This window comes from Pipra filicauda, unplaced genomic scaffold (assembly GCF_003945595.2).
Source record: "Pipra filicauda isolate LSUMZ 115617 unplaced genomic scaffold, ASM394559v2 scaffold3_size10097308_pilon, whole genome shotgun sequence".
Taxonomy (NCBI): domain Eukaryota; kingdom Metazoa; phylum Chordata; class Aves; order Passeriformes; family Pipridae; genus Pipra; species Pipra filicauda.
Window position 1 is genome coordinate 1194452 of NW_024104532.1, and position 17142 is coordinate 1211593.

Below are 17142 nucleotides of genomic sequence, written 5' to 3' on the forward strand. Positions count from 1 at the left end.
TTTCAACCTAAATGATTCTATGATCCTATTCTGTGACTCTATACTACAGGATGAGGAGACTCTAATCACAGTGTTCCTCGCAGGAGGGAGAACCTGCTGAGATGAGCTATAGGATGAGTTGGGGCTGACATTTCCTTTCCCAGGTCACTGCTTCCACAGTGTGATTACAGGAACTGCTGAATCTTGGGTTTTGTGTTTTAAGTTAGTAAGAGAAACCAAAACCACACTATTCCCAGCTGGGACTAGACAGCAGTGGGAAGAGGAAACCAAGAAGTGCATGGTCACCACAGCCTCAGCAGCACAAGAAAACCAGTTTTACTAAGACTTGCAGGAAACTCTGTTGCTAGAGGGCACATAAGCTGGAGCCCAGGCCAAGCGTGCTGAAAGAGTTCCCTGGAGCCAGCCATGAGCTGAACTCCTGGCTGGGACCTCCATCATCACTGGGGTAGGCTGCATTTATTCTGCTTGATGTCAGCAAATCTGCATCACCTTTACAACCTCTTCTAATCTCTCCAGATGTTTCTCTGCTCAGTCTCTGCAGCTCAATTTTGCCATCTGCTGTCATGTCTGCAGCAACACGTCCCATTTCCTCTTTGCACTAGCCTAAAATTTTCCACTTTTTCATGCATTCATCTCACACTGTGTGGTTATCTCTGTTCTTTCCCCAAGTCCCATGATGCTATTTATTCTTATTTCTAATTTCCTATGTACTCAGCCACATTCTTCCCTTCTGCTTGCTCTTTCTTAAGCCCCAATTACATTTCACCTTTGGAACCAAGAGATTTATTTATATTAACCTTAAAAAATGCCTAGAAAAGCACATTAAGGCTAAGAAACAAACCTAGAAACATAATGAAATGTGCTGCTGAGATGGAAAGGGACTGCCAGAACAGTCAGCTCCAATGAAGTCTATTAAGAGAGGTCTCTTATTAATCTCAAAATGATATTTAATTCATTCCTCTGGTTTCTCTTTAAAGGATTTGTATTCCTAACTCAGCACTTGCCTTTTTTTTTTTATTTTCAGTATTTCCTCCTGTTTTCTCATTAGTCAATCCCATATCCCAAAATATTCAACTCTCCCTTTTTAATTGCTTTTCTGTACCTCCTCCACACTAATCGGGTAGTTCAGTCATTATCTCCTCACGTCAGACCTCCTTTACCCTGTTTAATCGGTCATTTTGATACAGACAATTGTCCATAAAGTATTGGGGGCCAGTAAAAATTATTACTTGGACCAAAAGCTAAATCTTTCATTAATTAACTGCCTTGCTCCATGGAGCTGAGCCAGACTCCCCAGATACAACACCATTTAGGTTTGACATGGACTCTGAAAAAATTAAAACCTACTTTGTTCTGCCACAGGCTCCCAGTGCAAGTCCATAAATGCTGAGATAACTCCAGCAGCTTGGAGTGCTGAGGAGAGGCCTCAAACCTGAGCAATTTCAAGTCTTGGTGCTTAGAAGTTTGAAAGGTGGTGGGGGCACTGGAGTTTTGGGGAAATGCATGACAGTTTTAAAGCAAACAACTTTGCTCCTTTGCCCTGTGTATTGTTTTAATCTGTTAACAGAAGGTTTTCTTGGCTACAGTGCTTTATCTTTACTCAAGTGCATTTCTTTGCCTTCCAAGGTAAAAGTCTTTAAAAAATAAAGGCCAGCATTTCCAGATGCCAATGACATCCTCTCCAACAGCCTTTTCTCTCTAAATATGTGCTGCTTTCATCTAGTTTTTTTCCACTGGACCCAAAGACTGTATTCTGGGGCTTCTGTTGCTTTTGGAAAGCAGCATTTCTGTTTCCTCCAGCTACATTTTAAAAGGCTCCCTTTAACCTTTCCCTGAACATACTGACAGCCAGAGTCAGTTCCTCACAAATAACTTCAGTGTATTTTCATTTAGATGTAACCCTCCCAGATTCCTTGCTTCCAATTGCCACTCTAAACCTAAACCTCTGCCTCAGTAATTGGGGCGGATAAAAGATAAATAAAAACACTCAGCAACATAGGTTGAACTTACAGCATTGCTACAGCATCTCTGGGCTGCATTTCCACATGGCTGATCAGATCAAACTCACTTTGTTGGCTCCCATCTCTTCTTCCCTTTGTGCAGCTCCCCAAAAGCAGAGCCTTCAAGTCCAGCCAGCACCGCAGCAAATATGCTGGAACCTTCCCAAGTGAGAGCCAGCTCTGCTGTAAAGAAGTCATTAGTGAAGAGCTAATTAATAAGAGCAAAAGGATTGGCCCAGCTCTGCCAATTGGAGCAGCAACGGAGCTGTTGCTGCCTTAATTAGCAGGTTTCATTGGACAGGTAAAAAAGGCAACAATTAAAGTTTGGGTTTTTCAAAGGAGTACGTCAAAACCGTTTGGGATTTTTTTTCCTTTTATTCCTTTCAGATTTGTGTGGGATTCCTGCCTAGAAGTGCCAGGAGCCAGGCCCCAGGCTCAGCATGTGCTGTGTGTTGGGGCAGTGATCAGTGTGACAGTCACAGGGCTCAGCTGAGCAAACCCAGCCTGGAGCCACATCCACTGTCTGGGGACTCTCCTCTGCCTCCCACAACACCACTAGACCAGGGTGCTGAACCCAGACGAGACCAAGAGGGACCCCAAAGAGGAACCTCCCCCAACTTACAGCCCGTGAGAGGATGCTGGAGGATCCAAAAGTCTCACCACAGCCCTGAGCATGACTGGTGGGGAAGTCCAGAGCTGCCACACGTTTCCCTCTGACCAAATGCTATTCCTACAGTGTGCTCTTACTTCAAGTTGTTGCTGCCCAGAAGTGCCATAGCTGGCCCTGGTGAACTCCAGGCAACAGAGGTAACAAACAGTGTCATGGATTTGAACCTTCTCCCATGCCATTCCCACAGTCACTGCAGCAGAATCGGTGAGGGCTCCAGTGAGACACACAAAAACTCTGGAGCATATCCCACAGGGGATCCCCCCAGCCTCCAAGGCCAGTCCCTCCTCACTAACGGATATAGGAATGAGTGGTATGAGGGCTTGTGGGAGCAGGGTAGCCTCCAGGTTGGTCTTCTGGGCATTTTCCCACCTCTGGGAATGCTGCAGTAGTTCTTTGGAGAGCTGAGATGGCACACCAGTCATTTCAACACCTGGGGAATAACTAACTCCTGTTCACATACCTTAGGATGTGGCATAAAAATACAATTGCCAGTGGTAAATTAAAAGTTTATTAACATAATCTCCAAGGGTCATTCAAACATGCTGAATCACAGGCACTATTGGTACCTCTTAAGTAGTCTGCATTTTTGATTTAAACTCACAGCATTCTTGTAGCTAATTTTTCTGTTGATTACATGAAAGCAATAAGAACTATAGTTTCTGATTTTTTTCTTTCCTTTTGGCAATTTGAAGATAGGCAGCCTTCCATGTAATATCTTTTCTCTTCCTCACAGTATAAGTTGTATTCAAAGAAGAGCATTAGCAAAAATGGAGAAAAATAAATTCAATTGCGCAACATGGTGTTAGTAAGAAGGCAGATACCAGAAGCATCCATGAATAATGCATAAAGCCCCTTCTCAAATAAGCTTCTTTATGCAATGAGTGTTAAGGGTGATATGGTATAATTTGCATGAAGATTTTAAATTTTTGTAGTTGAAGCTCTGGCCTGTGGTTTACACCCATTGATATTTTGGAGACTCATAAGCATCTCTTAGTGCAGCATGAAACAGGCCCTTTTTATTTTCCACAGCATCTACAGATAATGTACGAGGTCTTCACAGGGAAAAAATGCTGTTTTCTCCTTCGGCACCACTGAAAACTTTCTCACGCTCTTCTGGAGGTCCAACACTGCAGTGAGAAGCACAGATCACTATGGATGGAGCAAAAGGATTTTGTTCTTTCAGAGTATCCTTTCTGATTTGTAACATCAGCAAATTCCCATTGAAACAGAAACCTGAAGCTACTGAGTCCACTAAATGAAATGGAGCAACACCCACTTTTTACATCAGAGAAATATTTACCTTGCTTGCAATGGATAGGAAAGGCCTGTTCAGATCTCACAATGACTGTGGGGTAACCACCATGGGATTCAGAAAAGTCTCTCCTTGGCCCCCAATGCCTATCTCCGAGGTGGAGTATGCAGTGAGGGACCATCTACCATTGAAACATTATTGGTCTTTGAAAAAGGGATGATATTTTACTGACAACACTGTGGTTTGTCCACAGAAAATCCTTTTTTTCAAGATAAGCCAGAAGACATGAACTGATCAGTTACACCTGCACAGGTATTCAGTTCCCTAGTATTAGATCAAAAATAAAGCAGATGAGGTACTTCCTTAAGCTGAGGTCAGTACACAGTAAGTACCAGCTGCTTAAGTTCTCTAGTGGTACAGAAAAGCAGTATCCAGGAAACACTCTTTGATCTTCTGCAGTGAAATTATCTGAAGCTTCCTGTAGTCAGCACCCCAAGCCAATACTACACCCATTACAATCACTGGCCAATACCTTCCTGTCTCTAAGAAAAATTACACTGGAACTTTTAATAGGAAATTACAAAATGGATTACCTTTTTATTATAAGTTTCTTTACGTGTTTACCTAGAAGCAAAATAATATTAACGTCACAACGGCAAAACAAAATCTATAATTCTAATGTATCTGTCAAATGAGTTCAAAAGCAATGATAGCAAGTTGCAAAATTTCTGTGGGCTAAGCAGGAAAGAAAGGTTCTCATTCTGATTTCGGTTACACCAATGTCTTTCAGGAGCAATTCCAGGAAACTATGGGATGAATAAGCTATAAAGAAAGAGCCAACAAGATGAGCCAGACCTGCCACAAGTGAGTGAAAAAGTTCTTTGCACAGGCCTTCTCCTGCTTCATCCCCACCAAACCATGCTCCCTGGTCTCCTTGTGGTGACACAGTGCTGGAGTAAGGACAGCAACGCCCAAGAAACGAACAGAGCACTGTCACAAGGGCCATGGCAGAGTTCCCAGAAGATTAACCAGAGACACAGAGGGACATGTGCATCTGGCCAGTGTTAGAATCATTTGTCAATTATGTGCTTAAGGATACTTACGTTTCCAAAACAGTGAGAACATCAACACGAAAAGAATGGCCCCCGCTGTGACACAGGCAATGAGAATGACAGAGCTGGGAAACTGGAAGGGAGAAGAGAAAAACTGAAAAGGCTTTAGGAGCCTGTTTACTTCAGAGCTACTCACACAGGAGGGGGTTGTGCTACTGGCTTAGAGCACTGAACTATCTGCATTGGGCTTTTCTGAGCTTGTCAGTACAAAGCAGAGAAGACACATCAAGTTGATCATGATAAACAACCTGTTCAGTATCAAATAAATCTTCTTCTGAAATATTGAAGCTGGATTCATCCCACTTAACATGCACTTCTTAATAATGTGTCTAAAGTAGGAGCTTATTCACCCTCATCCTCCTCTTAATTAGACACAGGGAAGTGTAACACCCTCCTAAATTGCCTTTTGCATCCTCTGCCTCTCTTACCGGGGTGTCAGGGGGATGAGTTTTTTCTGAAGTGTCCAAGCCAGATGGGATGCTCACAGGCTTTGGCTCTATCCACTGGAAAAAATGAACAGATGGTTCCTGGGCTTCTAAACAAAAGTTCAAGCTACTGTTTGCAAAAGCTGTCCCCTTTAGTATGAATACATTAAAAATCATTATCATGTCCTGCTGTCCTTCTGATTTCTACTCAAACACTCTTGAAGCTTACAGGAAGTTTTACCTTATCTCCACTATCATCATGTTGCTCAGCCTTGACATCTGAATTTGCTGAAATCCCTGAAAATGAAAGAGATTGAAATTGTTACTGGCACAGTCACCTGAAGGAGTGAGGGCTACTGTGGCTGTCACTGCTTCAGTCAAGGAGTGATGAACTCTCAGGGAATGAGGAGGGTAAAATCTGACCCCGAGTAGGAGAAACAAAGCACCTTGCACCGAAAGAGAACAACCAGTTTCCACCACAAGTAGTAGCTGAGGAAGCTATTGGGAAATGTCAGTCTTCATCAAGAAAGAGGAGGCTTCCCAGGGGCAGCACATGAAGCAAGATGGTAGAAAATGGTAGAAACTTGTCTGCTGTGAAGGAGTTCTCACTTCTGTAACATGACAAGATGTCATGGACAGCAGAGGTAGTAAAAAAGGTATATGGTTAAGTGGAGGAACTGCCTCAGTTTAATTGTGGTCAGACTTAGATGATTACAGGTTTTGAAAGCCACATGACCACAGGAAACATTTTTATATTCAGATATAAGAAAGCTCTATGAAGATGATGCACTTTTTCTTTTTCTTTTTTTTTTTTCTATCTAGGGTTATTCAGAATAATTTACTTCAAGTTTTCTTAACTTTGGAAACAGGGACAAACTTCAAGAACGCTCAAGAACTCTCACAGCAAATTTTTCTGCTGTTACTCTATGATCCTAATCTATTGCCTTTGCTAGTAAATTTAAGGACATAAAAATTAATCTAGGCTTGAGCTTTGGATCGTCATAAACATCACGCTGCAAGGTGCTGAAGTATTTAAGTATTTGGAGCACTTGAAGTACCAGTGTTAAGCAGCATCTTAAAAACAGAAGAGTCACTCAGCTTAGTGAAACAAAACCTCAGCTTATACCCTATGACAGGAGAGTTCCTATGCCTTAGGTCGTGCCCCATTGAGTAGAAACACCGCAACGAGTAGTGCTTGCAAAGGTTTGACAAGAGAACAACCATGGAGTCTCCATCTGAGCAAAATGTACCAGGGACCAGATGAGTCATTGCCAAGGCATCTCTATGTCAGAGGCTTGAGGTGACAGAGACCCAGCCAAAGGAACCTTTGTACGCACGAGGCACCCGCAGCGTCACACAGAGCTGAGGGTGAGCAGGGGGTCACAAGTCATAGAGTCAGAATGGTTTGGGTTGGGAAGGATCTTAAAGATCATCTAGTTCCAAATCCCTGCCATGGGCAGGGACACCTTCCACTAGACCACGTTGCTCAGAGCTCCATTCAACCTGGTCTGAAACAATTCCAGGGATGGAGCATTCACAACTTCTCTGGGCAACCTATTCCGGTGACTCACCACTCTCCTGGTAAAGAATTTTTTCCTAATATCTTACCTAAACCTACTCTCTACCAATGGCAAGCTATTCCCCCTTGTCCTGTCACTGCGTACTCTTGTAAATAGTCTCTCTCCAAAATATGATCCTATAAGTTAAAAAAAAAATTGGCTCTTTTTTATTAACTTATCAGAGTATGTAATCCAGTCATTAACCTAATCTGTCCCAAATATTTCAGTTTCTTATGACAGCTATGTTGATGTGTCTCTATATACCATATGCTCATATTTTATCAAAGACATGGACAGGGCATGGGTAGCTCATATGCATGCCAGAGTAGCTAGAAATTTGCACTGGAGTAGAAAAGTGATTATGACTAATAAGCACTAGAGCTAAACAAACACAGGTAATAAAACCCTAAGAACTACTAAAAATCCCAGGGATATGTGAACACAGCATTTTGTCATACACCTGTTTTATGACACTTCACTCTCTCAGAAGAGAAGCTCTGTAGTTTGGCAGAACTACCCCCAAATACACCAGAAGTGCAGATCTCAAACGTGACATGAGGGCCCCACAAAGTCAAAGTTTAACTTTGTCTCAATATGCTGCAGCCTGGCTGATGGGAGCAACTATTGCTGCTCACTTTGAGTCTTGATCTTTCAAGTGGGTTTTGAGGTACTGAAGTGTGGCTGGTGCTGGCAGGGTTGTTGCTGGGGGAAAGCAAGGGAATACAGAAGAAAAACTGAATCAGAGTCTGATCAGCAGGAACCATCCCACCCCTGCTAACCCAACCTATCTGTCAAGAATTGGGCTTTGAGATGGAGGGCTCTCAACCATGGGTTTCTCTTCCACCGTGCTAACATCAGTATAATGTTCAGCAACAAATTAGCCTTCCCTTACATTACAGTAAGGCTGAGGTTGGTCCATTTAGTGCATTATTTCACAGAGTGAAAGGAGACTGAGTCAAGAACTGAACTTGGCTTATTGCTCTTACTAGACAGCAGTCAGTTGTGCCTCAGCATTTTCACACCTTGTGACAGTTTGACACAAGTTTTCACACGGGTGGGGGTGTAGGTGACTCACATCAGCTCAGTGCATCTTCTGCTGTTATTGCTTTTGTGGTGGCTCTTTCTAGCACACAAGAATCCCAGAGCTAAGACCCTTTGCAAAACTTCCTATTTACTATTGCAGAATCCAGGCATTATCCAGTCCTATATCAGAAGGACGACAAGTGAGACAGGAGTGAGAAACCCTCACAAATGCTTAGGAGACCAATTTAGTCTCTTCTGTGAGCCCTCTCCAGGGGCATTAAAGAACATTATTTCTGCTGCAAGTCTCTAGGTCTAACAAAAGAAGACCTGTAAAACTCTAAATGCTGTGGTTTTAAAAATTAAGAGATTCTTGGCACTTATTGAAACTGAAAGGCCAAACGTGTCATCCTTGAAGTTTAGTTTTCATTTTTTAGGTCCTCATTTGAGGGCATCTGGTGAGCAAACTATCAGACCTGAATAACTTGTGCCATTCTACTTGAATACTTGACTGAGAGACATAAAGTGCAAACTTCATGTAAGTTTATTAATTTCTCAGATATGTATGATCTTGTGTGCCAGTTCTTTTTCCCATGATTGATAGTTGTGGTAATTGCCTACTGCTTTCCATCACGACCAAGGAGATGTGTTGAGCATGGAGAGCTGAGCTTGCAGACATATCTGGCTGAATATATTCAGTGAGGTTCAAAGCTCAGAACACTCAGGAAGGATTTAAAATGGAAAGCTCAAAGGACTCACAGAGATGACAAATCAGATATCTGAAAATTCAGCTTGGATGCTGAAAAGTTCAGTTTTTAACTTCTCTCATACCTGAGATACCCAACAATAGTGAGTGACTCAAAATCTACTTTCTTTGGAGGCTTAAAACCATGTTTTTCTCAGCTGTTGTTACATCCTGATTTGAAACAATTTCTGTGTGGACCCCAGATACTTCTTACTGCCAGATGCAATGAATAACTACCAGTATGTGTTTAGTACACTCTTAGGAATAATCAATACTTTTATTTATGCCAACTTCTTAATTTCTCTGAACCAGCAACTTCTGACCTTGCAATGTATCCTACTCACCTGCGTTTGGCACCTTTTCCATCATGACAGAGGTGTCAGCACTTGTACTTCCCTCTTCAGTCAGGAGTATATTTGGGAATTCAGTAGTCACTGAAACAAAGTAAAAAGTAATGCTTATAAAGATTACTGATTAGGAGGGTCTCCATATGGCATTCAAAATTGTGCAGTCATCTATCCATGGAAAAGAAGTCACTAATGAGGATAAAGTAGCAACCTAGGAATGGTTAGGATGATAACAGGTCACTCTGACTACTAATAATAGAAGCAGCCTTCTATTTTAACATGTTTTGAATTCTCAATGACTTTATTGCTCAAGCAGAACATGTTCTAAATTAACCTTTTCACCAGATCATTTCAATTGTCTTTCCCAAATCAAGAAAAAAAATAGTTAGGTGAATCTCTCTTACTCCACCTCAGGAGCCAGACTTGGCATTTATTTCTGTTGCACTTCATGAAGTTTCTGTCACATTATTTCTCTAGGCTGCTAAAACTCCTCTGAATGAAGTCTGATCCTCTGCTATCTTGGTTGTTCATGCCAGTTTAGCATTACCTACAACACCTGGCCCATGTTTCCTTAAACCCACTGAGACATACCTACAGGTATCTCAGAGAAAACTTTCCAGGTACAAATATAAGTATTTGGAGAGTGTCTATAGTGACAGTCACGCTCACAGAGATCACCTCTGCTATAGAGAAAAAGGAAAAGATTGGTGTTGATTACCCTCTGTACTTCCAGGAAGGGGACCAGGCTCTGTGACACAAAACATGTCATCTTCATGGGAGATAGCTGAAGAATCCAGGGGAGCACTGGTTGTCACCATGGTTACTGGAAAAGTATAATTTTCTGTCATAGGAATTGTTGGAGGAGCAACGGTCTCCAGTGTAGTTACAGCTGGAGACTCGGTGCTTGTGGTTGTCAGGAGGACAGCAGTCTCTGCTGTTGGCTGAAGACCAGAGGTTGCCTGGGGAGCAAAAGTTGTTTTTCTAACACCTTTGGGGGAAACGGGAGCCTTTCTCGTGGTGGTTGTCGTCACTGGAGGGGCTGCATGGAAAAAACACAGACAAGAGAAAAGCCAGATCAGAGCAGTCACAACCAACCCTGAGGGAAAGCAACCCAGAAAAGAATGAAAATTCCCTAGCTACTCAGACACTGAGAATAGAGGTGGAAGAGTCATTATTCAGAAAGCTTCATTAGCAGAAGACATGACCCACCAGAGAATTTCACAGATTTAGAGATCTGCTTTTTTTTTTTTTTTTGGCAGGTCTCAAACACCCACCCCTTGACCCTCTTGTAGAAATGGAAGGGTCAGAATTTTGCATGGTAGAATCCAAAACCTTGCAAATTTCGTGATTTTGCTTTCCAATGTCCTCATAAAAATAAAATAAATAAAATAGTTTGATTTTTCAGCTATGAGCTTCTTGTTAATCTTTACAACCAGTCCTTTTTTTTTAACAGATTCTGTTGCTATCAAACTCAGGGACAGACATGCAGTTGCAGCACTTTTCACCCACTTTCCTGTTGTATTGCTTAGAACAGAAAAGCAAACCTGCTGTGTTCACCAATTGCACTCTGTAAAAGTCCCCAAAAAATTGTCTTTCTGCAGCATGGAGGGTGGGTATAATTTTTTTTTCCTGTGTAAGACCTTGCTTTATCCTGCAGCTCAGAAAAATAGTAGGAAGGGGAAGAAATCCTTCAAGACTCTGAGACATAATTTCCAAATATGTGGGTGTGACGACCCACCCTTAAGGGGAAGGAAGTACCCTTAAGGGTGGGTAGTCACAGTGGGTCTCCTTATGACATGAATGAAACAGAAGTCTTTGCAGTGTTGGGTGGAACCCAAATGAAAAACTGAATTTCATTCCAAGAACAGTTCAAATTATAAGTTCCTCTTATAATTCCATCATATTTTAAAAATTCAAATGCAGTTACAGAATGAGAAATAAAATATTTAATTTGAAAAAATTTAAAAAAAGGGTAAAGTTGTTTTTTTTTTTCATCTAAACCGTATATGAAATATGACTCAAATTGGCAACTAGCTGCAGATCTCCCTTGAAAACTATGTAATTTAGGAAAAATATTTTTGGCCAAAAAAACACCGAAAGTACACATAAGGTCTGATTTTCACTATCCAGGGAGAGGTTTCTCCCTGCTGGCTGTATCACCAGGGTCCCCAGACTCACCTCTGGCCACCTCCAGCCGTATGTTCTTCTTGATGTCATTGAACAATCCCGGGATCTCCACACGGCAGCAGTACACACCGGCATCTCCTGCCTCCACCGTCCCAATCGTGAGAGACACATCTCCAGTGGAAATAGAGCCCTGGAGGTCGTATCTCCGAGATTTTCTGGATCTCACCGTACTTCCATGGGTTTCCAAAATGGTGTTCTTGCACTTTGAATTTGGGCAGGAGCCTCTGCCCCAGCACACATCGGAGATGCCCGTACGCCGAGTCACCTGGTAGTCACAAGGCAGCTTGACAGGCTGCCCTGTCACTGCTCTGACAACAGTTTGGGATGCCGTGTGTGCTGCCAAGGGAGAACAAGGAAAGGTGAGAGCTGTCAGTCTCCAGTGAGTGACTCAACCTACACAACACAATGAGGCAGGTGAAGAAACACTCCTGCCTGCGGGCAGGCCACACTGCTGATCCCCCAAGGCTTCTCCTGGAGCCTGTAGCAGATCATGGCCTTGGGCACTACAGGTGACAGCCAGGAGCCCACAGGCTTTGCTTGCTGCTGGAGGGCTCCATGCTCTGGCCCCAGCCAGCTGCTGGAGGGAGGCTCATGAAACACATCACTCGCGTCAGGCATGTGGTGAGTGAAGCTGAGGTCTGTCGCTGGCAGCCCAAGCATAGACGGGACCTAGGCAAGTGGATTTTGGGAACTCTGCTCCCATCCCATCTCCTCACCTAGGAGGCTGTTTGAAAGTTGTTCAGAAACATGGTGTGAAAGACATCTGGTTCTCTCAGTCCACACCATCATCTCCTTCAAAAAAGAAATGCTGTCACAGTTGCCTTTCATTGACAGCCTCAAAAGCAGAGTCCAAAACATCTATTCATGTGTGAAATTAGGGCCTAATTAAGCTGGCAGAGCAGTGGGATCTGTCTGTGTGAACCTGTTCTCAGAAAGTGCACTGCCAACCCTCCCACTTACCTTGCTAAGCACTGTGTACACAGAAGCTTTAGCTGCCAGTGTTACACTGATGTTTAAAAGAGCATATACATGCTTTTCTTATCCTTTTACTCTTAATGGCCAGCTTTAGTTGGTGTTAACAACCAATTCCCAACGTGGCACCTGGCTGGAATCTTTGCTATAGATTGTTCCCTCTTAGCTGCCTATGCAGTTCCCAGATTGCCCTAAAACAGATTTCTTCTTCATGAAAAGCACTCTACAAAACAGATTCCCATATAGGAATAAATATTTGCTGGTTTACATTCATCTAGTCTGTATTAGTCATCCTACCTTTTTGCCTTTTGTCCCCATTTTATCCTCTACATATGGTGGAGCAGGAATTGAGGGATCTGGGGAGCAACCAGACCTGTCCTCTGCTTCAGCAAGAGGATCATCCTGCAGATCTGATGTTTCATGGCCAGCTTGCTTACCCCAAAGAGGACTTACAGTTGCTGGTGCTGCTATTGTCTCCAGCTTTGGCCCTGGTTTGCCAAACATTTCTATTTTGCCAGCTGTTTGAATACCTTTCCTTCTTGGCACGACTCCCAGATAGCAAACAGATGCTTCCAACTGTGTCCATGTCTCTTTTGTTTTGTCTTTAACGGACTATTCCCTAGGTGAGGTTTTAGTCTGTGGCAGGCTGCCTCATGACTTGTTATTGGGATGACATTTCAGATTCATTATTGCTTATCCCATTGGCAAGATAAGCCAACTTGTTCAGGTTTCCACAGCTCCAAACGCTAGAAGAATAGAGGTAGACAAAACAACAAGCAATATGGTGTGAAGGGTAGAAGTTTTTGCAGTGAAATGATGGTAGGATATGCCAGAAACAGGATAAAGCTGTGCAAGATAGTGTCCTTAGAAAAGGGAGGTTCGTTTGCCTTGTTACAAAAAAACAGCAAACAGCCTCTTTCTGCGATCACAGAACAAAGCATTCACTTGACCTTGAAAGTATTTCTATGGGAGCAAGGGGTTAGTCACTGAGTTAACACATATTTTCAAGCCAGCCCAACAATGATACATGCAAAACCAGCTAAAACTGTTGCTAGAATAAAGGTTGCTGCTTCTTGAGGAGAAATGGGTTCATCTTCTGCTCTTATTTCACCCTGGTTCTGCACAGTACTAAAGAAGCTTTGTTAGGCAGCCCTTTAACAAATGAAAATTTGCCTGCTCTTCCCTTTGAAAGGAGCAGAGCCCTGGATGTAGTAAACAAATAACTAAGTAAATAAATTAAAAGAAGAATAGGGAAGACACAAGGCACCAGAGTGTCTCCAGTGCAGTTTCCCACTAGTGTTATGCTAGAAAGTTACAGGTTTTGCAGTTTCAAATCCTCTTTTAATTTCCGTGAAGCGAATGTTGCCAACATCTGCCTGCACTGCAGGTTGGTGTGGAAAGCTTCAGTACTGCAGCAGCCTGGATTCAACAGTATGAACCTCTGCAAGGATTGAAAAACTTACTTCTCAGCTAAAGCCTCTTCCACAGACACCTTTTCCCAAGGAAATAGTAAATAGGACTGAATGAACGCGTCTGAAATAAGGAAAGGGTTTTATTGTGACACCCTAGTCTCACTGTGAGAGGAATCCTGTCCTTCTCCATGGCAGTTACCCTCCAGGCCTCCAAATTTGACCCAGAGCACCTTGAGCATCAGCTCTGCCTGGGTGGTCCCACTGAAGTCTGTGAGGTTTCCTGCTCTAAGTCCTTCATCAGTGAGAGAGAACCAGGCTCCAGATGTTTAATATATCATTCAAATTAGAAAGGGGTATTCACAATTGTTCAGATCCTACAAGTACACACATATTTGTACATAGTGTCTCTTGAACCCATCCTCATTGACAGTTGGCATTAAGCAGTAACCCCAATAGTTGCTATTGTAGTGGTCTTCTCTCCCACAAACTAGTCATTGGATAGATAAAAACATACATCCTCCAGCCAAGACAGCTGGTTGAAAAAAGAATTTTTTTCCCCTTGATCTATTTCTGGAATAATTTTCCTACTTTGAAGAAGATATTTGGCATCTTTGCCCTATCATTTTCTTTTCTTATCGAAGGTTCTATACTGATGCAATTGCAGAGGATATGACTGATATACAGAAAAGAAGCATTTCACTGGCCACAAAAACCCTTCCCATCCTTCAGGAGCTCTGCAAGGGAAGAGAATGAGGAAACTAACCAAGCCTATACACAGAGGAATCTGCATACATTTTTAAAAAGTGAAAAAAATCAAACCTCAACCAGTATTAACTCAGTAAATTAAGAAAACTTTCAAAGTTCTGTATACAATTATGGTCTTTTTCAATGTTTTGTTTTCACAAAACAAGTGTTGTTGATTTTAATTTTTAAAACTTTTTTGGTTTTTAGCAAGCACAAAAAAAGCAGGTGAAGACTCACCTATAAAGATCTGTATCAGAATCCAGTGAAACAGCACAAAATTGGTCATTTTAGTCGATGGAGACTCCAGGGCAGCAAGTGGAAGAAGAGAAAAGTAGATCTTATCCTTCCCAGAGACGCTGAGTGAGCCCCACTGGAGTCTCATTTCTCCATTTCCAGATTTTACACACTGCAACTGTTTCTGTCCTACACTTCCGGATGGGAACTGGTCAAAAGAGGGGATGTCCTGCTGTATTCAGCACTGGTGCAGCCTCAGTGTGAGCACTGTATGCAGTTTGGGGCCCCACAATTTAGGAAGGACATTCAGGTACTTGAGGGCACCCAGAGGAGACCAACAGAGCAGGTGGCAGGGCTGGAAGGCACATCCTGTGAGGAGCAGCTGAGGACTCTGGATTTGTCTAGTTTGGAGAAAAGGAGGCTGAGAGGCAACCTCACAGCTCTTTGCAGCTTCCTGAGCAGGGGATATGGACAGGGAAATGTTGATCTTTTCTCCCTGGTACCAAGTCAAGGACACATGGGAATGATTCCAAGCTCATCAGGGGAGGTTTAGACTGGACATTGGGAAGCATTTCTTTACCGAGAGGGTGGTCAAACAGTGGAACAGGTCATCCTATTCTCCCTTCCTCTTCTGAGACACTCAGCATGGTACTACCACCAGAAACTTCAATATTGAATTTGTCTGGCCATTCCATAGATCTCTTAAGGCTCATTACTGTTGCACAGTGCTGAATAGCAAGAACACATTCTGTGCTCCTGGACTCCTAAACATTTGGCATAGTCTCCACCTCTGACTTTGTCTTCAGTTACATTCATTTAATCCCTCCTTTCCCCTGATTCTGATTTCTGCTTGAAGACTCCTCTCTTTCCCCAGGTTCTTATTTTCTATTTGCAAAGACAGCCTTGGAGGAAATCTCACAAATGTTTCCTTGGCCAAAACCACATCCTTCCCAAAGATTTGCAACATCATCTTCAAGAAATATTTTCTACTCTTTCTGGCTGCTTTTTAACTTTCTGCCCACTTAATAAAGAACTTCTCTGGAAGTTCTTCTCTGGACAAGCTTAGCACTAAAGTAAAAATTCAAGACATTAAGTTCAGGATTGAAGAATTTCAGATAGTCAAAATTCAGTGCAAATAAATATAGCACGGAGTAAAACAAGAATGCAATTCCAAGTTCAAACAATAAAGTGATGGGCTTTTAGCCAGGCATTACACCTTTAGTAACGAGATTTTGGGCTTATCATGAACAGTCAAGCCCATGAAAATATCACTCTTCTGCTTGCTAGCATTGAAAAAATCAAATAAAATTTTAGCAGTTAAGGCAACGAGTAAAATACCTTATTTGCTATATTCTACCAGATACAGTTCATACAATGTCATTTACACACAGCCCCAGCTGTTCTGTTAACAGAACTAATGAAACCTGGAGCATCCAATATCCTGGAGACTTTTCCCCTACAACGATCCTTGTTTCTCCTGTTACTCACCACTAAGCAGTGGCTGCGAGCTGATGTCCAGCTAATGCCAGTGCAGGGAGAAGCTCAATCTCACCTGGGGGACAAATTTGGGTCTTTATTCAGTGACAAATTTCCACGGAGGTTGTCCAAACAGAATCGATCATGTGTTCCAGGCAACTAAGGAAGGAGCAGTACGAACGTGGCATTGGATCAGTTTTGTTTCTACAGCAAGACTGGGCTAAATGCAGCAGAGTGCATTGAAAAGGGCCATCCAAAATCCAAGTGTGCTGGGAAGAACCAGAAAAACATGGCTTGCCTTCTGCTTCTGTACTGCTATCTAGTGGCTTGTTGCAGGCAGAAAAGGACAGGCAGAGAGTTGTCTCAAAAAAAAAAAAATCATTTTGCAGCTCGTCAGCCTCATCAGCTCAGTGTGCTGCCAGTTTGTGCAGCTGGACAATCTCTTAATGTGTGAAAAGGTTCCAAGTGCCACCTGGGACTCATTTTGAAGTGCCTGTTCCAAGATCCACTGGCACAAGTGGAAGTAATGAAAAAGCACAGGGAGCTTCTGCCTGCATGGATTTGTGTGTATTATACTGCAAACTTCTTGCTCTGCACAATCTTTGCGAAGTCTGTTTACCAAGTAACTGCACAGGAGAAAGGAGACTTTATTCAAGATTTTGGTTATCAGATATTTTAGAACTTTATTTTACCTGTAAAAGTTGCTGATATAATAATTAGTCTGATTTAGTCTAAAATATTTATATTAAAAAAACCCTTATGGACAAGCATTTTTCATGATTAGCAGTCTTAAAGCTGGCCCACAAACCCTGTAAGAGCAGGGGTGGTTGCAATCAGATGATTTTGGAAACCCTACAAGTGTCTAACTCTGACCCCAGCAGAGACCAATTTCATAAAATTGCAGAAAGCAGAAATTGCTGAAGATGCTTTCTGAGATCTAGTTCAGAGACCAGATCAGACTTCCTCCATCTCCAGTCACAGGCTAGA

General features: G+C 42.5%; 1 protein-coding gene across 3 annotated transcripts; it reads right to left on the bottom strand.

The window, feature by feature from the left end:
• Positions 1 to 3160: 3160 nt before the first annotated feature.
• LOC113986740 (T-cell immunoglobulin and mucin domain-containing protein 4-like) lies at positions 3161 to 14827 on the bottom strand. 3 transcript variants are annotated; one of them, XM_039385269.1, is made up of 9 exons: positions 14683 to 14769; positions 11309 to 11653; positions 9849 to 9953; positions 9128 to 9217; positions 5701 to 5756; positions 5463 to 5537; positions 5026 to 5107; positions 4516 to 4546; positions 3161 to 3797 (listed from the first exon to the last, which is right to left on the bottom strand). In XM_039385269.1, the coding sequence occupies exons 1-9, from the start codon at positions 14729 to 14731 to the stop codon at positions 3725 to 3727; spliced, it is 906 nt and encodes a 301-aa protein (XP_039241203.1). In that variant the 5' UTR covers positions 14732 to 14769; the 3' UTR covers positions 3161 to 3724. The 3 variants fall into 3 exon arrangements, with proteins under 3 accessions (XP_039241203.1, XP_027574516.2, XP_027574515.2); XM_027718714.2 differs by having other exon boundaries at positions 3691 to 3819; positions 9849 to 10169; positions 14683 to 14827; XM_027718715.2 differs by lacking the exon at positions 5463 to 5537 and having other exon boundaries at positions 9849 to 10169; positions 14683 to 14827.
• Between the last annotated feature and the right edge of the window lie 2315 nt (positions 14828 to 17142).

Bases quoted from the DNA above. Each gene is read 5' to 3' on its own strand.
- LOC113986740 (XM_027718714.2), bottom strand. From the start codon at position 14,827: ATGAGACTCCAGTGGGGCTCACTCAGCGTCTCTGGGAAGGATAAGATC. The intron at 5,538-5,700 runs GTAAAACTTCCT...CATTTTTTCCAG, and splicing joins ATGATGATAGTGGAGATAAG to TGGATAGAGCCAAAGCCTGT. The intron at 3,820-4,515 runs GTAATCCATTTT...CTCCATCCATAG, and splicing joins AAGAAACTTATAATAAAAAG to TGATCTGTGCTTCTCACTGC.